Source organism: Mytilus edulis, chromosome 2 (genome assembly GCF_963676685.1).
Source record: "Mytilus edulis chromosome 2, xbMytEdul2.2, whole genome shotgun sequence".
NCBI lineage: Eukaryota > Metazoa > Mollusca > Bivalvia > Mytilida > Mytilidae > Mytilus > Mytilus edulis.
Window position 1 is genome coordinate 86,418,939 of NC_092345.1, and position 24,354 is coordinate 86,443,292.

The 24,354-nt window shown below is 32.3% G+C and overlaps 2 protein-coding genes across 2 annotated transcripts in view; one reads left to right on the plus strand and one right to left on the minus strand.

The window, feature by feature from the left end:
• The window catches only part of LOC139513257 (elongator complex protein 2-like), a 34,043-nt gene extending 19,347 nt beyond the window's left edge, over positions 1-14,696 (minus strand). The window contains exons 1-5 of the mRNA XM_071301590.1: positions 14,481-14,696; positions 11,756-11,849; positions 9,659-9,732; positions 9,064-9,217; positions 6,267-6,347 (exon numbers count right to left, since the gene is read on the minus strand). Coding sequence (XP_071157691.1) covers positions 6,267-6,347; positions 9,064-9,217; positions 9,659-9,732; positions 11,756-11,849; positions 14,481-14,606 — 529 coding nt within the window. The 5' untranslated portion in view covers positions 14,607-14,696. The remainder of the gene's footprint in view (positions 1-6,266; positions 6,348-9,063; positions 9,218-9,658; positions 9,733-11,755; positions 11,850-14,480) is intronic.
• A 3,018-nt stretch (positions 14,697-17,714) lies between these two features.
• On the plus strand, positions 17,715-22,763 carry LOC139513258 (equistatin-like). Its single transcript, XM_071301591.1, has 4 exons — positions 17,715-17,890; positions 20,359-20,482; positions 21,587-21,666; positions 22,511-22,763. The coding sequence occupies exons 1-4, from the start codon at positions 17,809-17,811 to the stop codon at positions 22,696-22,698; spliced, it is 474 nt and encodes a 157-aa protein (XP_071157692.1). The 5' UTR covers positions 17,715-17,808; the 3' UTR covers positions 22,699-22,763.
• The last annotated feature ends 1,591 nt before the right edge of the window (positions 22,764-24,354 follow it).

Consider the following 24,354-nt stretch of genomic DNA (forward strand, 5'->3'; position numbering starts at 1 on the left):
GAAAATTTTTTCAAATTTTGCGGTCGTATAAAAATTTAACCCCCCCCCCCCTTTTTGTTCACATCCCCGTTTCCCTTTTTCCAAAACTGATATCAATTCAAATTTCTAATGGAGTTTTCAATAATAACTACTCTTTTAAATACATCATAAAATATTAAAATGTAAAATAAAGTGCTTGTTATCACTGAATGGTAAAGATTGGTTGGTAGTAAAAGTGAATATACATTGTTTATTGTATAAAACAATAAAAAAACTTCATCAGCAACATTTTATATTGGCAAATTTCCAATGAAGTTATTTACATAAAGTTATTGGCAAATAAAAATAGAAAATGACATCATAGTCATGTCTGGCAAATGTCCAACATACATTATCTAAAAACATTTTAGATAAGATAAGGAAAAAAAGCTTCATCAGCAACATTTTATATTGACAAATTTCCAATGAAGTTATTTACATATAGTTATTGGCAAATAAAAATATAAAATGACATCATAGTCATGTCTGGCAAATTTCCAACATATATTATCAACTACTATTCTATACAAAGAAAGATAACTCCAATTGAAAATTAATTGCTATTGCACAATATTGTGCAATTAGATATTTCTTGCTATTGTGCAATACTGTGCAATTGAAAATTTCTTGCTATTGCACAATACATGTACTTGATATGGAATCCTGATTTGGACCAACTTGAAAACTGGGCCCATAATCAAAAATCAAAGTACATATTTAGATAAAGCATATCAAATAAGCCCAAGAATTTAATTTTTGTTAAAATCTAACTTAGTTTAATTTTGGACCCTTTGGACCTTAATGTAGACCAATTTCAAAACTGGACCAAAAATTAAGAATCTACATACACAGTTATATTTGGCATATCAAAGAACCCATGTATTCAATTTTTGATGAATTCAAACAAAGTTTAATTTTGGACCCCCATTTGGACCAACTTGAAAACTAGGCCAATAATTAAAAATCTAAGTACATTTTTAAATTCAGCATATCAAATAACCCCAAGGATTCAATTTCTGTTAAAATCAAACTAAGTTTAATTTTGGATCCTTTGGACCTTAATGTAGACCAATTTGAAAACGGGACCAAAATTTAAGAATCTACATACATAGTTAGATTCGGCATATCAAAGAACCCCAATTATTCAATTTTTGATGAAATCACACAAAGTTCAATTTTGGACCCTTTGGGCCCCTTATTCCTAAACTGTTAGGACCAAAACTCCCAAAATCAAACCTAACCTTCCTTTTATGGTCATAAACCTTGTGTTTAAATTTCATAGATTTCTATTTACTTATACTAAAGTTATGGTGCAAAAACCAAATATAATGCTTATTTGGGCCCCTTTTTGGCCCCTAATTCATAAACTGTTGTGACCTCAACTCCAAAAATCAATCCAAACCTTCCTTTTGTGGTCATAGACCTTGTGTTAAAATTTCATTGATTTCTATTAACTTAAACTAAAGTTATTGTGCGAAAACCAAAAATAATGCTTATTTGTGCCCTTTTTTGGCCCTTAATTCCTAAACTGTTAGAACCAAAACTTCCAAAATCAATCCCAACCTTCCTTTTGTGGTCATAAACCTTGTGTCAAAATTTCATAGATTTCTATTCACTTAAACTAAAGTTATAGTGCGAAAACCAAGAAAATGCTTATTTGGGCCATTTTTGGCCCCTAATTCCTAAAATGTTGGGACCAAAACTCCCAAAATCAATCCCAACCTTCCTTTTGTGGTCATAAACCTTGTGTTAAAATTTCATTGATTTCTATTCACTTTTACTAAAGTTAGAGTGCGAAAACTAAAAGTATTCTGACGACGACGACGACGCCAACGTGATAGCAATATACGACCAAAAAATTAAAATTTTTGCGGTCGTATAACAAAAATGAGGAAAAACATCAATAAAAATTTCCCTCTCGATACTGTCTTTTGATTGAAAGAAGCTTCCAAGTTTGGTAAAAATATCCAGGATAGTTTATGAATCTAATAAATGTTTTATAAACTTTAACTGCAGACTGTATGTAATGTTAACTGGAAGAAAAACTAAGTCCATTTATAAGTAAAATACGGAAAAAGTGAATTTTTTTTTTTACAAAATTACTTCTGAATAATATCTTATGATCAGAAACAAGCTTTTGTCTAAGTTTGGTAGAAATCCAGGATAGTTTTAGAACATTATAAAAATTTTAAAAACTTAAACCACATAGTGAATGTTTTGTTTCTGGCAAAAACTAAGTCCATTTATAAGTAAAATACGGAAAAGTGGAAATTTATTTTTACAAAATTTTCTTCTTGATACTATCTTATGATCATAAACAAGCTCCTGTCCAAGTTTGGTACAAATCAAGGATAGTTTATGAAAGTTATTGAAATTTTTAAAACTTTAACCACAGAGTGAATGTAATGTTTCCTCGCAGAAATACTAAGTCCATTTATAAGTAAAATACGGAAAAGTGGAAATTTATTTTTACAAAATTTTCTTCTTGATACTATCTTATGATCATAAACAAGCTTCTGTCCAAGTTTGGTACAAATCAAGGATAGTTTATGAAAGTTATTAAAATTTTAAAAACTTTAAACCACAGAGTGAATGTAATGTTTCCTCGCAGAAAAACTAAGTCCATTTATAAGTAAAATACAGAAAAGTGGAAATTTATTTTTACAAAATTTACTTCTGGATACTTTCTTATGATCATAAACAAGCTTCTGTCCAAGTTTGGTAGAAATTCAGTATAGTTTAAGAAAGTTATTAAAATTTCAAAAACTTTAACCATAGAGTGAATATTTGTGGACGCTGACGACGACGACGACGACGGAATGTAGGATCGCTTAGTCTCGCTTTTATGACTAAAGTCGAAGGCTCGACAAAAAATGCTTATTTGGGCACCTTTTTGGTCCCTTATTCCTACACTGTTGGGACCTCAAATCCCAAAATCAATCCCAACCTTCCTTTTGTGTTCATAAACCTTGTGTTTAAATTTCATTGATTTCTATTTACTTATAGTAAAGCTATTATGCGAAAAACAAATAATAATGCTTATTTGGGCCCTTTTTTGGCCCCTAATTCCTAAACTGTTGGGACCAAAACTCCAAAAATCAATCCCAACCTTCCTTTAGTGGTTATAAACCTTGTGTCAAAGTTTCATAGATTTCGATTTACTTATACTAAAGCTAGTATGCGAAAACCAAGAAAATGCTTATTTGGGCCCTTTTTGGCCCCTAATTCCCAAACTGTTGGGACCAAAACTTTCAAAATCAATCCCAACCTTCCTTTTATGGTCATAAACCTTGTGTTTAAATTTCATAGATTTCTATTCACTTAAAGTAATAGTGCAAAAACCAAAAGTCTTCGGACGCCGACGCTGTCGCCGACGACGCCAATGTGATACAATATATAACCAAAAAATTTTCAATTTTTGCGGACGTATAAAAATATTTATGGTTTAGGGGTTGGGATCTTGACTGTTTCTAAGTTCTCAAACATGAGGGGGTGGGGCTGACCCAAAAGGACTTCCAATTTATTACATTTGATTAGTTTTGTTGCCACATACAAAAATATATATGGTTTATGTTTACAAGTTCTCAAACAACAAGGGGGTGGGGGGGACCCCAGGGAACTCACCTTTAATTTCATTTGATTTGTTTTGTTGCCCCATACAAAAATATAATTTGATTTATTTTATGGTCCTGTGATCATTACTGAAAACCATGTGTGTCTGTCACTTACTGTTTTCAAGTGAAAGTTATTTGAAAATTAAAAAAAAAATCCCATAGGATTCTATAGTAATGTACTCCCTTCTGTTGGCCCCTCAAAATACACATAAATAGACCCCAAGAAGAAAAATAATAAGAACTGAGCAAAAACTTTTTTTATGAGTAAAAGGCCGAGTTTATTATAGTCCGAGGTTGTTGTGAGCCGAGATTAGATAAGATACCATGATACTTTCGATACTCTCTGGCTTTTACATATTGAATAAACATTTGTAAAAATTGTAGTCATCGTCGAAAAATGTTCATTCATGAAATATTTTAAACAGGGTATAAATTTTCTCTTCAACCAGAGGAAGTTAGGAAACCTTTGAACAGCCAGGGATATAACTCTATAGGGTTATTACAGGAAATAACTTGCATGTGTTATTACAGATACTTTCAGGAGTTGTCTACTCTTTATTCCTTAAATTTTCTAAATCTGTAATAACATATGTTTTTCATTTGTAAAATATCTTAATCTATAGTGGGCTCTAGGAAACTCTTAAGACTTTGCGCAGAAACTAAATGCATAGCCTTGATAACTAATTTTTAAATTAGATTAATACATTTTTTATTAACCATGGTAAATCAATGAGACAAGGCTTTGAAGAGAGAGACTTAGCTGTAATAACAAGGCTTAGTTATTAAAGGAATGTAACTTATTATATGAGACAATTGGGAATAACTGGGGAGCTTGCGCAGAACCTCATTACATACTCTGGTCATTATTTCTTACAACGAATTAAAATACATTGTAATTAAGTATGATCTATGTCTGAGCAAATGCTTTGGAGTAGCTGTGATAACACCCTTTAGTTATTACAGGCATATTTTTTCTGTAATAACATAGGTGTACTATGCATAATTGACAAACTATTAACTGTTATATCTTTCTGTAGTTAAGTATACATAAAGACAATAGTAATATCAATTGAACTTTTTCTAATTTTTTACTAAACTAATGATGTATATTGTCCCTTTGAAACATGTAACATACATATGTTATCACAGCTCTTTGATTTTTGAGTCCACAGTAACAAATGTATGTTATTTTCTGTAATAACCCTATAGAGTTATATATCTGACTGTTGAAACAGGGATTATAGTACTCCCGTCTGGAGGCACATATATATGGATCTGACGCATGTCTGAGGAATACCGATAAAAGCATAACGTAAAAAACTGCTGTCTCGTGTGTGTATTGATTTTACTTTCAGCAAAGGGTAGATCCGCTTTGTATTGTTTGTTCGCCATTTTCAGAATGAAGTTGAATTATTCGATTTATCTATAAAAATTCAGTATATTTTAATTCAAGCTGTATGCTATCAAAATAGGAAAGCTCAAAATTTCAAAAGCATCTGTCTATTATTAGTTTTCAAACACCAGTACTACATTATCTAGAAGTAGGACACACTTCCTAAAGTAAGATAACCTGTCACTTCCGGTTAGAGGCCTATGCCGTAAGAAAGTTCCAAAAAACTGAAGTGAGGGTTGGTATGTGGTGTGTGTTGCTGTTCTTTTTTACTCCCCATTAGATAAAGCTAAAACATTCTATTAAACATATCTTGCATGACTTATTTTGTAAATAACCGATAGAAAACATATGTTTAGTTCTCAAACCAAAGATTTGCAATTTTGACTCGCTGAAATCAGTAAATATGCAAATAAGGCAATAGAATAGAAAATAAACTATGCCTCAAAAATCCATTTAAAAGCAATATAATAAGAATTTCTGTGGTTTAGGTAACCAAAAATCCTTCTGCTTTAGTGTTTACATTTGTATGACGTCATGTTTTTAAATGACTTAAATGCGACAAAAGCATTAATGCAGTTTCGCTGGATTTTATTTAATTTTAATTTTGTAGATTTCTCCAAGCTCTTGTACATTAAATCTTTTTGTTGTGGATCTGAATAAGGTCAAAAGTGGTGAAGTCTTTTTTAAATTGCAATTTTTAAATAATAAAATCTGCATAACGTTTACAAATAGGTTCTGATACATGTGAATTTACGTTGGAGGTATACTGTAACATCCATTATTATGTATATCTCTGAGTAGTATAGATATATCGAAAATTTTATCAGGGTGTTGTTTACAAAGTGAAAGAAGCACGTCATATTAGAATTATGAGTTTATAGGGTGGCCAAATTGTCTAAGTAGTTACTACTGTAATCACTAGCCAGTCAACACTGAGGTTGTGAGTTCGAACCCCGCTCGTGCAGGTGCACTTGACTCTAATCTTAATTGACTAGGATTGTCAGTTTTCCTATCGTAGGTCGGTGGTTTTCTCCTGGAACTCCGGCTTTATCCACCAATAAAAACTGGACGCCACAAAATAGCTTAAATGCAGTGCTTAAAAGTTGCGTTAAAACACCCAAAAATCAAAATCGCATCAAATTAGTTTACAGTATACAATAGTACTATGATATCTATCAGTCTCAGCTCATATGTCTAACCTGAGAATGCATGTACAAAAGTTATCATTTCATATGTCTTACCGTTTGTATCAGGTATAACAGTGAAACTCAGATCCAGAACAAATCCAGTACCAAACTTGTGAGTCTGAAGTAACTGGAAATCTGTATTAAAAAAAAATCCATTTTACATTGATAAAGCACGGATGGTTATCTACACACGCAGAACATTTGGTTCAGCAATGAAAACCGTGAGAGGATTTTCCGGTTGTGCTTGAGTGGAGTAATTGTCACCGCTTCAAAAGGTATGTACATTTCTAAATCTCAATTTTCTTATTCAACTGATCAAAATATTGAAAATCAGAGAATGCTATGCTGTGGTGAATACTTTAACGAAGAGATACATGTATCATTTACTGTTGTACATAGAGTTGAACTCCTACAAAATCAGTTGCCCCACGAGAAATTGCCTAAAAAAGTGACATTTCAATTTTGAAATGGTTTTATTTACAGACCTACAAGTTCAAATTTAGTTTTTTTTTAGGGCAATTGGTATGAATGTTGTTTTTGGTGGTGTGTACGCTGTCCGGTCGTGATAGACGTCTTAATAATTCCCAAATCTACATTTTTTCATTAAGTCATGCGTGAGGGGATCGGTTCTGATTGAGGACATCGTGAATGCGTGAGGGGAAGTACAAATCATATCTTTATATTCAACCTATGAGTCGTTGAAACTTACCTAAATAAGGCTACATAGATTGTTCATGAAAAAACAAATAATAATTATTAATGTGTGCTTAGAAAAATTTATGAGACTGAATTATGAAATAAATTGTGGGAACCTAGGTTTAATAATGTTGCACGAAGAATAAAAAGAAAAAAATGTTGTCAACGATAACCAAAAATACTGCAGAGATGTTGGTGAGTATCGTATTCATCTGGATTCGTCCTTTTCAAACTACTCAACAATGTCCAAAAACAGGTCTAATGCAATGTTGTTTAAAAGGAAAACGTCCACTCTGTACTAATGAAAAAAAAAATCAAAAATCTTTCCCTTTTCCCTACGTCTGAGAGTTTATCTAAAGCACTTTGAAAAACTTTATATTCTTCCTCAAGGTCTTCCATGTGGTCTTTCTCGTGGTCTACTACGTGATCTTCTTCTATGTCTTCTTCTATATCTTCTTCGTTGTCTAATACATGCTCTTCCTTATGGTCTTCCTCGAGATTATCTTGGCTTTCATCGATGTTCGTGAATAATAAATTCTGTATATCTGCCATTTTTGTTTCAAAAATTTCGTGATTTTGGGTGAACAGATTACGTCTAATATATATAGGTGTTGAAGTTTTGATCGGCGATATACTTTTCTTAAATATATGTGGTGATCTCTGTGACGTATATTTGACGACAGGACTACTCCCAGAGGGTTTAGTTCGCTTCGAGGGCAGGGATAACTTGTATCTCCATGGCTTTTTGTAGACAGTCAATGTCAGTCCTCATTTCCTTTTTCCTTTGAACAATGACATTTTCTGAAATTGAACAAACAATTAATAGTTTGATTTCATTGAATCAGTGATCAGTTTTTATCTATTAAAGTATAAGGATAAATCTGGACTTTTAATCAGCATTGATCACATTTGTTGAGTCAACAAAAGTCACAAAGCCAAAGATTAAAAAAAATGTTTGTACTTCCCCTCACGTATTCACGATGTCCTCAATCAGAACCGATCCACTCACGCATGATTTAATGAAAAAATGTAGTTTTTGGAATTATTAAGACGTCTATCAAGACCGGACAGCGTACACGCCGCCAAAAACAACATTCATACCAATTGCCCTAAAAAAAACTAAATTTGAACTTGTAGGTCTGTAAATAAAACCATTTCAAAATTGAAATGTCACTTTTTTAGGCAATTTCTCGTGGGGCAACTGATTTTGTAGGAGTTCAACTCTACGTACAACAGTAAATGATACATGTATCTCTTCGTTGAAGTATTCACCACAGCATAGCATTCTTTGATTTTCAATATTTTGATCAGTTGAATAAGAAAATTGAGATTTAGAAATGTACATACCTTTTGAAGCGGTGACAATTACTCCACTCAAGCACAACCGGAAAATCCTCTCACGGTTTTCATTGCAGAACCAAATGTTCTGCGTGTGTAGATTACCAGCCGTGTAAAGAACAGGGTGTTTTATGAGTATATTTAAGCATTGTTAACTGTAAGTTATATACCTTTTAATCAAAAAATGAAAAATTGTTATACTATATTATTATAGATAAGTGAGAAACCATGAATATGTGGTTAAAGACAAATGACAGTCTAAAAATTCTGAACTTAAGGCATCAGTATACAAAAAAGAGGGCATCCAGCCTTTTGGACTATAATTTTTGTACATATTAAAACCTTGCTCATAAAATATTTAAGGGTTTGTGCATGCACAATATTTTCCTTCTCCAAATTTTTTACTTATACATGTATTTGGAAATAAAAGCATTCCCATTTAATTATGCCATATTTTGAACGTTTAACCTTTCTGAATATTGATCCTATTCAAAAGACTGTGCATCTGTTTTTGCCATATAGAGTTTTAACCCCATCCTCCAATCAAAAAGATTGGTTCATCAATAAACAAAAGATCACAAGGACACAGAACAAAAATATTTATACTAAAAATCTTCACAGGTGAATGGCAACACATACAATGTCATCAACTGTTTCAATGTAAAATATTACAGTAAAATAAACCATTTACTTAAACTAAAACTGAGAAAATTGGTAAATTTTTGAGAGTATATTGTTATTTTGCAGACATAATACTTTTTTTATGACATGATATCTTTAAACAAGCTAACAGATACCTTGTACATTTTAAATTTACCTCCTTCATTTTCTTGTTTCCATAAGTTGACAGTGGAATCAGCAGATGATGTTGCTACATATGTTGTCATGCCAACAGTACTGGTCTGTAGACACATAGCAGCTACCCCATTCACTGGACCAGTGTGGTTCTTAAGTGTTGCAGCAGGCTTCAGCTTTATTACAAATGTTATTTGATTATCAATAAATTAAATAGATTCATATTGTGCTATACTAAGTACACTGCTTAGAAAATCAATGCAAAATATTCAAAGATAAAAGAAGAATGTGTCTGAGGACACCAATACCCCCGCTCAATCTTCAAACTAACCAAAATAGTCAGGCCAAACAATTGGCTCAAAACTCAGATGAACAATGTAATTTTAATAGTATTACGTAAAGGTTGGAAGTCAATCATGGTCGTGGACCATAATTATATATAACTAAAGCAATATCTGACTTTCACATATGAGGCTATAAACCATGGAGATGTTTACAAACCTATTTAAATGGTTAAGAGTTCAATATACTGTTTTACTTTTCTCTTAAAAATGACAGATTGTAGAAATTGAGAAACCTCAAAACAATATTAATTTTATCAAAGGTAAATAGTTAACCTTTCCATCCATGTATTTCCATACTATAGCTGTATTATCTACAGAACCAGATACCAAACCAACAGCATTGCTCTCTGAAAAAAAAAAAAAAAATTAATAAACACTTAAATACTTTAATACTGTAAATTCAGAAATTGTTGAGAGGTTTTTATTAATGCAAATATTCATGTTCATGATATTGCAACTGGGTGATTATCGCAATAATAAGATGCATATAATGTATCTATCTATATGCAAATTTTCCTGAAGTAGTAATAATAAATCTTGCATCTATATCCATTCTTTAAAACTCGAAATAATAAATGCATGCAATCTATAATACTAAAATTACAAGGTCCAATTTGTCAGCCGTCATCACGTAAAAACGACGAATCAAAGAATTCAACTTTATATATAACTAATATAGTACTAAGGTGTAGAATAAAAATTACACCATTCCAGGCCCTTTTGTATTCCACGTAATTAATATTGCCAATAATTAAGAAGTTCCGGGTCGAGTCCGATACCGATACCAATAGTATATTCACCTGTTACCTATAACCTTATCTGTACGTTCCGCATCTGACAGGCGCACCAACAAACGTTGTATTCAGGATTAATATGCTATATACACGGGTCATAATCACAGGGTTGACACTACTAAATTGTTGAATGGTTCCCTATTGTAGTATTTTAATCAGTAAGACTTTCAAAGATAACAATACGAATACTAAAAATCTGGACTAAAAATAAGGCGTATAGTTACAGTTTTCAATTTGTTAGCGGGCATGACGTAAAACAGCGAATCAAAGAATTCAACTTTAATTATAACTAATATAGGACAATGCTGTTGATTAAAAAATACTCCATTCCAGGACCTTTTGTTTTCCAAATAATTAATATTACCAATAATTGATAAGTTCCAGTGCGACGGGTTCAAACAGAAAGATTTGAAAGCAGAGAAAACTGTATATCTTATAATCGGCATGACTTTATCAGATGACAATACTAATACTAAAATAATGCTTGCGCATAGTTACATACTTTAATTCAATAGTTACATACTTTAATTCAGTCACGGACCTGCGATATCACGGGTGTGTTCTAGTACTATCAAAATTTACAGTATACAAAAGTACTGCATTACAGTACGGTATATGTGTGAATGAATGGTGCGAAAACTGAGGTTTAAAATCAGTTGTATTTTATTTGAAAAATAATGGTTCATATTTATATTCTTTCTCATTTTACATTTGAATTAATGACATGTGATTGTCTATTCAAGATGATCAAAGCAGAAATATGACTTAAATTTGAATTACCCTCACCTTCAGTCTGATCCTGAAAATAGGTTACAATTTAACTTGGAAGGAGTGCAAGTTAAACCTGTTAGACAATCATGATTTCAAAATTATATACCAAATTTCAGCTTCAGTTCTGCAGGCATTGCATAAACTTTCTGGAAAGGATAAGGAGCAAAAAGGCCCTATTTTGCCTGAATTAGGGGGGAAATGGTGAACTAGAACAATTTTATTCCCAAATAAACTAAAGAATCAGTTCAAAATCTTCAGACATAACAAAAGGTCTGGACCAGTAATTCCTATCATTCTGTGATAAGTTTTGTCAGTTGGTCCAGATTTATTTAATGCCATAAAAGCTGTTCATTTTTGCTTGCCATGTTCTAGAAACTGATCACTTTCATAATAAATACATTTCTCTATTTTTTTTTATTCATACATATAAATGAAAACCAGTGCTTTTTCACTGATTCTTTTACATATATGCAAGAAAATAAACGGTCTAAGTCAGGAATCTGATGTTCAGCAGTTGTCATTTATTGATTTGTTTCATTAAGTGTTTCTCGTTTCTGGTTTTTCAAATAGATTAGACCATTTGTTTTCCTGTTTGAATGGTTTTACACTAGTCATTGATAGGGCCCTTTATAGCTTCAGTGTGAGCCAAGGCCCTGTGCTAAAGAACATACTTTGACCTACAATAGTTAACTATTACAATTTGTGACTTGTATGAAGAGTTGTCTCATTGGCATTTATATCACATCTTCTTAGATCTATGTGTTCCAATGACATAAATAAAATGCCATATCATCTGATATGGTACCTGACACTGGTAGTTTCTTTATCCATGTGACACAGTTTACTCTGTCTTTATGATGTACATGTGTCTGTAATATCTTGGCAGATTTAGTTTCCTCCTGTAAAAGAACATCCTTCATTAATTCTGTAGTACAAAATGTAATAGCTTTTAAATTGTTTGAGAAAATAAATAATAGACCTGAATGGTAAAGATTATATTCAGTTTGCAATGGGAACAAAAAATGAAATGTTGCATTTTATTAAAAGACTATGCTTTGGTTACACAATTATAAATGGACAAAGGAAAATAATTCAATTTTAAATATTACTTTTACAATGATCTCAATGATTAGATACTAGTCTAGGTTCATGTAATTTACACAATTTCTGTATTTTTTCTTGACAAAAAAGGCTATACATGTATAAATACACATCATTTTCTTACTTGAATATCTGTTTATATATTTCATTGATAAATTCCTTACATTGTTCATGGGAAGGATGTATATATTTCATTGATAAATTCCTTACATTGTTCATGGGAAGGATGTATATATCTCATTGATAAATTCCTTACATTGTTCATGGGAAGGATGTATATATCTCATTGATAAATTCCTTTCATTGTTCATGGGAAGAATTCCTTACATTGTTCATGGGAAGAATTCCTTACATTGTTCATGGGAAGGATGTTTAAGTATTGTCCTCAATGTTTTAGGTTTTGTTTATTTTAAAAGATCTTAAAAGAAATGATCGGGTTGGGTAAATTCCTAAGCCAATCACATCAAGGTTGTGATTGCATGACATGAACATGATGAATGCAATCTAAACCCTAAAAATACATTAAAGAGTAAAATTAAAAAAAAAAAGAAAGGGAATCATTGATAAATATTATAATAATACCTTTTTTGAATTACCATGTTTGGTATTTTAAAAGACAAACATAAAATATTTGTAGTTAAAAGCGGTATCTAAGATTATGCAATTTATAATTTGAAGCAGTCTGATGGCTTACAAATGTATTTATACATGTAGTTTGAAGCAAAAGCTTATTTAAAGTTTAAAGCATTGAAAAGCATTGGCACATTTGATTCATAGTAAGGATAAGGATATTTTGATAAAATCACAATAATTTGTTAATCAATTTCACAATTAAGGTAGCTGAAATGAACGTTTGATGCCTTATGGTAAAGGGCATTACTCCATGTACCCTCATTTACATGATTAAGCTACATGTATAGGCATTTAAGAGGATCTTACCCAACCTGTTGATTTGTCACAAATATCCTATATTTTTTGGTCAACTTAAGGCTCATCATAACAAACGGACAAATATGGCTGTATTTACATGCCAAAAACTACTCTGAGTACAGACTTAATTAAAGTTAAATGCATTTTGTTTCAGAAAAATAAAATCTCTTTTGGATTTTGATGGGCATTTTTTTTCCTTCATGCAAAAGGTGTGAAAATTAACTAAGTTGTGGTACAACTTTGAGATGCTCCCTCAGGTAAAAAACCGGTTTGTATTGTTTTGACTGTCCTTAATTGACATGGACAAGAGGTATCTGCACAACTATAGGTGAGTTAAAGAATTTATCTGAGTCAGTGAGTGGACAGGATCAAAGTAATTCCAAACAGCAAAGGTAATTCTGTAAACAGAGTAGTTTTTGAGGTGAAAATATTTAAACAGTTTTCACAGAGACCCATCGATTTCTGCATTTTGACTTTCATTTTCAAAGATTATCACGTGACCACGAGAAAACAGTGCAAATGACCATAATGTAACGCCTCGTTCATTTACGATGCAAGTTATCTAAATGTTCGAGAGCTTCCAACTGTTATAGTGGTCGGAACTAAATGCTTAATACCGATCTCCTGTAAAGGAGGTTAAAAATCGTGGTTAGCTTCTAAATGTTAAACATCGATCTCCTATAAAGGAGGTGAAAAATGATAAATATTTGCATATTTGAGTCTCGGGCCACGAACTCTCTTGTAACTTGACGTCCATTTGAAAGTGAAAGTCAAAATGCAAAATTCGATGGGTCTCTGTGAAAACTGTTAAAATATGGAAAAATAAAGGTTGGCAGGTAGGTGAAACTTACATAAATGAAGAAATAAATGAAAAATGAACAGATTGATGCCCGATTTACATAATTCCAAGGCCCTCAATCGGCACCAGAAGCGACGAAGCGGCACATCTATTTTGGGTGGGCAAATATCCACTTTTTGATATGGGACGAGCTCTGACGTCCCACGGCCCCAACTTGTCTGGCAAAACAGCCGTTGGATGTCAGAGTAATCTCGGACTAGCGTTACTCATCCGTTGAATGTATGTTCGTCATCTGTTCTGTCCGTTATGTTTCTGTTTCTCGTACGCTGCATAACTGTTGTGTCTCCTTTAAGCATTCATTACATGTCCGTTTTATTCGTTCAGTACATCAACAATTTTGTCAAAGTACAACTTTTATTTTAATCGATTAGGCGTCCATTCCTGCTATCCGGTAAGGTGTGACCAAGCCTTAACACACACACACAAACGCTAAATAAGTTCCCTTTGACTAACATAATATTTTTTGTAGATCCCTCCCCTATACTACTACATGCCTTTTCCTCAGAAAACTCTGCCTTCCCCGGGGCCCTCCCCCCAAAAAAAAAAGGTAAGCGACCGACATAACACCTCGTCGGACCACTATGGCACTAAGCAAGAACCTATGCATCCCCTCCCCCTTTTTTCCGCCTTCAATATTTACCTCTGGTTGGTAAACTGTTACAGAACGACATGATCCGAAACATATTAACCCATTAAGTCCCCAGTCTGCACAATGAGGGGTGCGATTACACCCAGTGCTGATGTAACATGTTTCAATAGCTGTCATGCTGTCAATATTGCAAAGTTTGTGAATCTGGTGTCGTTAGCTATTCTATGATAAAGTGCAAAGGGTGAATAAGAGGGGAACCAGTAAACTGAAATAAAATAATAACATATAACGGACAGAAATCAACTACAAATCCGGATATTTATACTGAAGATACTTTTGTTCACTTTAGTGAGTGGGGGAAAGGACCTTTATTGGGAATCCAGGATCGGGTGTTTTTAGTCTCGGGATTTCAGGATTGACCCTTTCGGGATCCGGGAATTCTTTTTACGAATTTCGGGATATCGGGATTTAAAATTATTTAAATTCGGGACCTAGGGATTTCGGGATCATGACCATATGCGTATACTCATATGGTCCGACCATATGAGTATAATACTCGTTTGGTTATAAACGGGCCGGACCATATGAGCATTGGGACTATAGGTATTTTTTTTTTAAATTAAATTATAAAAGTTTCAATATACAAAAACTTTATCTAAAAAAAACAATGATGGTTACATGACAATGTATTATTTTTATAATTCATAAATTGTAAAAATCAAATATTGATGCTATCGTTTTCATCGTTAGTTACATTCTACATGTAGGCTTGGGGTGATATTTACTTTCACATGGTATCATATATTTTTGCGTTGTGTAACAACAATATTGGAATACAATACTAGTACAATACTGGTACAATACTGGTACAAATTTTGTATACCAGTATTGTGCACAATACTAGTATACCAGTATTGCGATCACCAACTATTTTATTTTAGAAATTTAGTCTGTTTTTTTTATTATCAATTTATTATTTATTTCAACACAATTTTACTAGAATCAATTGTTCTATTTTACAATTTTTGTCTTTTTAGAAATTTTACTACAACACAATTTTGCAAATACTTTATTTTTATTTCTAAAATTTAGAATAGAATTTAATGCTTGAATATACTGACTGTATTTTACCTTTCACTAATTAATAATTGTTATAACAACACCTATTGTATTTTGTTTGTAGGAATGTAGGTTGAATATATTTTTATCAAATGTTGGCATAAGTTGAAGACACCGGTATTGGTTATTTCTTCTTCAGATGGCATTTCTGCAACCCCCAATTCCTTTACTTTTATTAGGTATTCAGTCTGTTGACTTTCTCTTACGATTACTAGATTACAAACTTGTTTAGATAGCACCTGTACGGCTCTCCAACTGTAGGAGTGCTTGTCTAATACATTTATTAGTATTTGAGTATTTGAGTATTTGTAACAGTATATCTGATACAAATTGTATTGCCCATGGTTCTGGATCAACTGCTTTTAACTACCCTTAACATTTATGTAGACAAACGGTTATAATCAGGTTTCCCTATTAAGCAACTTTTTATGTTTAACGGATATTAGATATCTTTTATCATGTTTATTGAGAAGATTAATAAGAAAATAAAGACCAACAAATGTTGATCTTGGTATACATGTATTTAAATATCTGTAAAAATTAAGGCATACATGTAAATGCTGTATTTACAGTGTTATATTGTAATAATTTGCACGGTTTGAATTTATATAAATTAATAATCAGATAATAAAATGAAGCTTTTATTTTATTTTATCTCTATTGAATTAAATAAAAGATAGAAATATGATAAAATTATTAGCATTAATAGTTATTTATACAATTAATTATTGTTTGAATAATATGAGTTAATTACAATTATCTTTTGTTTTATTTCTACAAGTAAAGTTATTATTTTTAGCTGGTTGTTAATTGATTTCACAATTATCCTCTATAATCTTTTTGAGTTCATTTAATCTCCCGTTGAACTTCAATATCTAATTTTGCTTAAAATTCCTTTTTCATTATACACCTTAAAAAGTACCCAAAAAAAATGTATAGTCAACAATACAACTGCAATACTGATATCAGTAATCAGGTAATATACCGGTATTGTTGGTTTTTTTTAAAGTTACAATACTGGTACAAAATTTTTATATTAAAACATGACATGACATGTAAAACTGATTTTTATTTAAGACTCTATACAATGTCTTTTATAATCAAAAAGGGATAGTGCAAAACAGAATTGTACAGTATGCAACTACAGACGCGCACGTTGCTGCATCACTCGTTTGTGATGGCTGCTTAGAGTGGTTTCACCAAAATGCGTCGGACAAAAACATGCTTCCATAAACAACGTATGGGACTTGTAGAAACTGACATTGTAGATAAAAAAACAATTGTATGCAATATTGCAAAATTCAAATAAAAGTTTTCAATATAAAAAAGAAGATGTGGTATGATTGCCAATGAGACAACTATCCATAAAAGACCAAAAATGACACAGACATTAACAACTATAGGTCACCGTACGGCCTTCAACAACTTGATGAGCAAAGCCCATACCGCATAGTGAGCTATAAAAGGCCCCGATAAGACAATGTAAAACAATTCAAACGAGAAAACTAACATCCTTATTTATGTAAAAAAAATGAACGGATATAAACGGTATCTGTTTATCTATTTTAATTTCATTCCTAAAAAAAGCAGGCAAAAAACGCAAAAATGATAAAAATTGGCATGTCGCATGTCTTACAAAACTGTAAAATAAACCTTATGGTTTGATTTTTTTTTTTTTACAACATGACAAGAAATGCTGTAGTTTGCAATCTTCAGAACAAGAACACCTATCTGTACATTCCAGACCAGAGGTAGGTTTTTGGTGAGCAATTTTTCTGAAAAAAACTAGAAAAAAGCACAACGCACGATATGTGACTAGACAAAACATGCGTCAATGCTTCATAGCCTCAAGACGATCAAATACATGTAATGATCATCATCAGATACTACATATGTATTAACATCTGCTGCAATGTCAACCAAAATGCATGGTGTCGCAGTATTGGTCAGTATCACAGGCAATGTTCCCTTATCAGAAAGTTAACATAGACTAATTTGTTTTTATCGTTATAAAATTAAATTTTGATTGGTATGTTAATTCCTTCCAGGTTTCTGTTGTTGACATTGTTATTTGCAATGTGTCGAACTATCAGGCATCTGAATGTAACCATATGTTACATTAATACTTTCAGTTTGCCCACGAGCAAACAATTTTAGGTATGCCTATTAATTACTGCAAGAGAGAGATAAGTATAAAAAGTGAATGTTAAATTGTCTCATAGTATAAACTGACATCAGAATTGTAAAGACAACACATAAAATGAAGGGAGTCTGTAATTTTGCTGTCTGTATTCTAAGTGTTTGCTGTTTAATTCTTCTGAATGGAGTCACCTGCGATGAAGGTATATTATATATTATAATAATCTGTATTGCAAAATTACATCCATAAGGGTCAAGCAATACAAACATGACAATTATACATTTTAAATACAATGCAATACAATGAAATACAATACAATATAATAGAACATATTTTAAGAGTTCAAGTATAAATTTATGTATAAAACACCATCATGAGCTTGTCTCCGGACATGGGTCTGACCCTCTCAGTTCTAAGGACTGCTTAATGAAGACTCCAATATGACAAACAAGTTCAGGGATGGGGTTAAGAATGTGTTTTAGTTTATTAAATGCATCAAGATGTTGAAATAATGGTAAGCAGTAATGGTTATACATAAAATGATATGCCAGGTATGTTTAAAAATACAGTGAAAACTGCATTTAACCATATATATAGTCAATAATTAATATTTTCTAAGTGATGGAGCAAGGTTATAGTTACCTTGTATACAGCTGCATGTGATAAAAGGAAATATTTTTTTGTTGTTGGAAGATTTTAAATCCAATTTGTACATATTCTTTATATTTTTTTTTATCAAATTAATGTGCCTTTACGATGTATCAAGGAGGTTTTGATATCTTATACATTATATCTTAATGCATCACACACCACTTCAATTTGGAAACGATTTGGTAAAACTTTAAGCACGCAAACTATTCCATGGTCATCAGAATTCAGGATGATACGGCTAATTTTGTCATCAACTTTTCAAAATTTCCAATTCAATAAAAACTTAATGATTACTAGTAATAATGAATCAGTTTGATATACATTTTAATCAAGATGTGGCCATTTTGATATTTGTGTTTGGTGAAAATAATAAGACATACTGATTGGTTAGAACCTGAACAACAGAGACGCAAGATTATTTTTCGTTTTTTTTTTGTTATCGAGATTTTGTTTAATATAAGCAGGTGTTATATAACTGTCCCAAAGATTCAACGAACATATTTTGTATTATTTCAATATACATATTTTTCAATATATGGAATATATGGTTACCTTTTCGTCATTTGATTTATTTTTGCCATATATAGGCTATACATACACAGTGGCGGATCCAGGGGGGGGGGTTCCGGGGGTGCGCACCCCCCCCCTTTATTTTTGCCGATCAATGCATTTGTATCGGGACATATGTTTTGCACCCCCCCTGCACCCCCCTTTGCCCTGGGTTAGCACCCCCCCTTTCGAAAATTCCTGCATCCGCCCCTGCATACATATAGATTCTACCACTGCATCGAGTTTGATACGATATGTATCCACTCGAGACAGTTAAATTTTCAAATTTAAAACGCGAGGCTCACCGAGCGTTTTAAATATTTAAAATTTAACTGTCGAGAGTGGATAAATATCGTATTACACGATATTTGGTGGTGGAATCTGTTTCTCTAATGATTTTCAAACAATATGCAGGCAAATTTATTCCTTCATTCGATCTGCAAAAGATGTGTTCTTTCTTTGTGACGTCATTAGGCATGGTCGCCTTTTTTCATGCCGTCACAATCGGAAATTCAGAGGAAAGCAAGAAAATTCGACGTCCTAATCGGATTTTAACCAATGATGAACTGACATCAAACGAACCACACGTTGATTAAATTTATTATACAATGGGTGCAGAAAGGGATAAATTCACGAAGAATTAGAGAAATATGTACATATATGTGTCTGTTTTTGCTTCATTAATTCTCTATTTTTTATCACTTAATCGTTTCAGAGTTTTCATCGCATAAGCATTAGTTTCAGATTTTCGTCACATAAGCATTGGTTTAAGAGTTTTGCACCACATAAACATCGTCTTCAGAGTTTCCCATTACAATTAGCATTGGTTTCAGAGATTTTTTTCTTACATCGGTTTCAGTGTTTTAAAGTCACATAAATATAGTTTTCAGTGCCGACCCTGTAAGTCTGTAAGGGCTCACGGTATAGACAGTCAATGTCGTTAAAAACTACCATTTGTTGAAGTCACATAAACATCGGTTTCATAGTTTTTCAGTAAGATCGGTTTCGGAGTTTCTCACCACATCATCTTTGGTTTCAGAAATTTTCATTTTCATTAGTCGAATCTTTTACATAGGGTAACATAACGACAGGCAATTTTATGATACAACAAGTTTGACATACTAGTACTTTAATGTCGTCCAAAATCATGTCATATGGACATTTACCTTTGATAGTTTTGTCTTTTGGTTGCCTTGAATGCTCTGGACATTTTCATAAAGTATTCAATGTGATGAAATAATTTGCAGTTTCCAGGCATGAATTATTTCATTTTTCGTATGTTTATAAAATGCGTTTTCTTGTGTTTTATTTTGAGAATAGTAGTAGTGATTCAGGAGTGGTCTACGTTACTTAGAATTAGGTTTCAAGGGAAGATAATAAACTTTTGTCACGTAAGAGATAACAAGTATATATGATATGATGGCTATATACAATTTAGCACAGCTCTTTAAATGTAAACTATTCTTTCAGAAACATATTGTCAACAAGAGTTGAAACAGTTTCATAAAAACTCAGAGCTGGGTATGGTTGGAGGAAGAAAGCCGGTTTGTGATAGCGAGGGAAACTACGCCCCAAAGCAGTGCTCAGGGTCTCAGTAAGTGCTGTAATACAAACAAATTAAATATAATAGACTTTCGTATTGAAACAATATCAATGGGACCTTGAAGGGAAATGCGTGACAGTTCATCAATGAGTGAATATATATGATTGTGCATTCTCGCATTTAGAAGATACTATAACATTTAGAAGGGGGATTAAACAAACGTAACTATGATAAAGAGTTAAATTTTAGAAAAACTTTGAAAACGTCCGTTTGCACAGAAACTAAATATAAAAGATGCATCAGTGGCGGATCCAGGGGGGGGGGGGGGTCCGGGGGTGCGCACCCCCCCTTTATTTTTGCCGATCAATGCATTTGTATCGGGACATATGTTTTGCACCCCCCCTGCACCCCCCTTTGCCCTGGGTTAGCACCCCCCCTTTCGAAAATTCCTGCATCCGCCCCTGTGCATAACACGTTAAATGCAACAGCAACACTATCCACATAAACAAAAGACATATAAAAAGCAACAAACAATCACCAAAAATACATATACTAGTACTAGTGATATACTTTGTCCTAGATGTACCTGATCAGACATACACTGAAAGGGCAATAATGTGCTTCTGTGACGGATTTTTCTGCCAAGCCTCAAATCTGGATTATAACAAAGTTAGCGCACTGGTAAATACATAGTATCGTTCAAAATGTATAAGATTAGCAAACCCATAAAGATAAAGACCAGAATTTAAATACTAAGGAACGAATGTAATACAAAGTACAACATTTGAAATCTTGCAAAAAAAATAACAAAACAAAAAAAACCCAACAAAACCAAAATTAAACCACATCTGAGATTTGTCTACGGTTTGCATAGAAACCCGCTAATTCTTGCTCAAAAACACTTCAAAGTTAAAATAATGTATTTCCAGAGAACTGCTATGTAAATGTCTATATTAAGAAAATGATACTATAAACCCAGATTTTTGTTTTGTTTTATTATAGAATGTATGTACCCATTGGTGGCCTTCGGCTGTTGTCTGATTTATGGTTGGGTTGTTGTCTCTTTGTCACATTCCCCATTTCCATTCTCAGTTTTATATGTTTGAATTAGATACAATATGCGTTTTTTCATATTGGTGTTATTGTCAATTTCAGATGTTACTGTGTAAAGGAGGACGGTAAACAAATTGAAGATTTTAGTGTTAACCGTTGGGAGGCCGAACAACAGACATGCAGTAAGTATCCCTGTATTATATAATCTCTATAGAACAACAGACATGCAGTAAGTATCCCTGTATTATATAATCTGTATTGAAAACTGATTGCGTTAAAAAAAAAATGGGAATGGAAATGTGGAATGTGCCAAAGAGACATCAACCCGACCAAAGAGCAGACAACATGCCTACTTACACCAAGATGTCGTTAAATGAAGATTTTCAGTAGAATACTTTATGGTCAAATCGCTGAAATATCCTCTCCTAAATGTTTAAAAAAAATCATTTTGCATTGAAAATATCTTTGATACAAATTAGATACACTCGTTCGGGGTTACGCCTTCAAGGTGTATCTAATACTTAGATGTGTTCTTTCTATATTATATATATACACCATGCTTATGTTATCTGATAGCGGCACCGCTCGTATATAATTGAAAACCAAAGTACTTGTTAACACTGAATGGGAAATGTTACATTCATTTTTTAGTGGGAACTAAAATTAAACATGCATTATTTCAATCCATGATTGCGAGGTATAAATACCACGAATTGGTAACTCGAATACAGTAATTGTGAAAACAAATAGGTTTGCCTACAATTATGTGAATGTATTTCTTGAACTATTCATAGATAGGATAATGGAATGTTGTTCTCATTGTAGTGTTTATTGTGTTTTTATAGTTTTTATCAACAACAAAAAAACAGTGATTAAGTCTGAAAATACAAAATTGTATAGCCATCCACACATGGACTTTGATTGAAAGATTGCAATTTTCCCCTTAAAATTTTATTTCTCTTATACTTAAATCGTATTATCAAAACCGTTTATTGGTAATTAAAAGCTCCATCAATTTATTTACAGAATGTGCACGTTCTCAAGCTGAGTATAAGGAAACTGGTATGATAGGGAAATCGTTCCGTTGTACAGCCGATGGAAGTTATGACGAGGTTCAGTGTACAGGGTCACAGTGTTACTGTGCTGACGAAGACGGACAACAAATAGGAAGTGACAGTGTTCATATTATTAATCTAGACAAACTTAATTGTTAAGTTTTTTTTCCTTTCGTACTATTATGATATGAAATTTTGAAAATACAACTTGATCTTAAAGTGAATGTAGTTTGTTATACTGACAGTGTTTCCAAATCTTCTTTTGTATATATTTTTTTTTATCGCAGTTCCATATACGAGAAACGTATATGTAAAATATAAGCTATGGTATGACTGTCAGTGAGATAAATCTTCACAAGAGACCAAAAGACACAGAAAATATTAATTATAGATCACCGTATTGCCTTTAACAATGATCAAAGCCTATACCGCATAGTCAGCTATAAAAGGTCATGAAATTACACATGTAAAACAATCCAAACAAAAAAAAAGGCCTAATTTATGTACAAAATAATGAGCGAATATAGCCTTAATATGTTTTTCATAATAAAAACATATCGCTTTTCTTTTAGAAAAATATCGCATTAATATAAGACAACATAGCATTATCAATCTAGTACACGTTATTGTGGCTTCAAATGCAATAGAACATGTTGAAAGTGTATTTAACTTTTTGTGATTCACGATTTTTTAGTATTTGTACACATCAACATTATATGTCATTCAAACTGACTATGTATACAGTAAATTACAAACTACTTGCGCGGGAAGTAATACAGACGAAATTCTTTTTTTTTCTTTCCAAATGTGATATTAATCCCACATCTCGATTTTTCCACAATGCATATTGAATAAAAAAGAAACTATAGCTACTCAACATAAGTAACGGGTTTCTCGTTTCGCCCTTTCCATAGACTGGGTATTTTTCAGGTATAATTTCACTTGAAGCTGTGGTCTGTAATTATCTTATTATTCAGTTTAGTACCATTTCAAGCGGGACATTAATTTCTTTTAGTCTGATTTGTTACCGTCCAATATTCCAATATTGGTCGAAATAATTTAATGAGAAGGTTAAATATATATAAAAACTTTTTGATCCCGTCGTATGTTAATGCACTTGTTTCAGTGTTGAAGGCGATCCTGTTTTAGTTGCAAATATGATAATTTGTGAATGAATCAGCACCGAACTGTCACCACCATATGTCGACCCCGATTGACCAAAGTAAATCCGAAGTCAAGTCATAAACGGATACCAACTATAGGCCTTTTGTTTACAATATTGTATTCCAAAATTACTATTGTATGCTATAGCGTATTCTATATATCTGTAACACTTATGTCAATAAAGTGCAATATCTGCATGTTCTAATATTTTTTGCATACTTCCTTTATTTTTTTTTATGGACAGTAACAGTAAATAACGTTGAATAAATAGAATAACCATCAGATTCCCTAGTTTTTTGTTCAAACGATAATGATGATAATGCCGTGGCCCAAGATCCAGTCACATCAGTATGCTTTTGTAAATGCTTCTCAGTATTCTGTAACAATTTTTCATCAAATTTCCTATTATAAGTTAATCACAAATTACTATATATACAAAATGAGCAAGGAATTCTGCAAAACATATAGCAACTTTCCTTAAAATTATTTCGAAACAAAGCTATTTGAAATAGATTCTACCAAAATTTGAGTATTCGTCTCTTTATCTGCATCAAAAGAGCATTCGTAAACACAACAATTGGTGACAGAGGGCGCATTTCTTTCTAACACAAACGATGCAAACGTATCATTTCTTTCAAACAAACGTTTTCA

Bases quoted from the DNA above. Each gene is read 5' to 3' on its own strand.
- LOC139513258 (XM_071301591.1), top strand. From the start codon at position 17,809: ATGAAGGGAGTCTGTAATTTTGCTGTCTGTATTCTAAGTGTTTGCTGT. The intron at 20,483-21,586 runs GTAAGTGCTGTA...TGTCAATTTCAG, and splicing joins AAGCAGTGCTCAGGGTCTCA to ATGTTACTGTGTAAAGGAGG. The intron at 21,667-22,510 runs GTAAGTATCCCT...ATTTATTTACAG, and splicing joins GGCCGAACAACAGACATGCA to AATGTGCACGTTCTCAAGCT.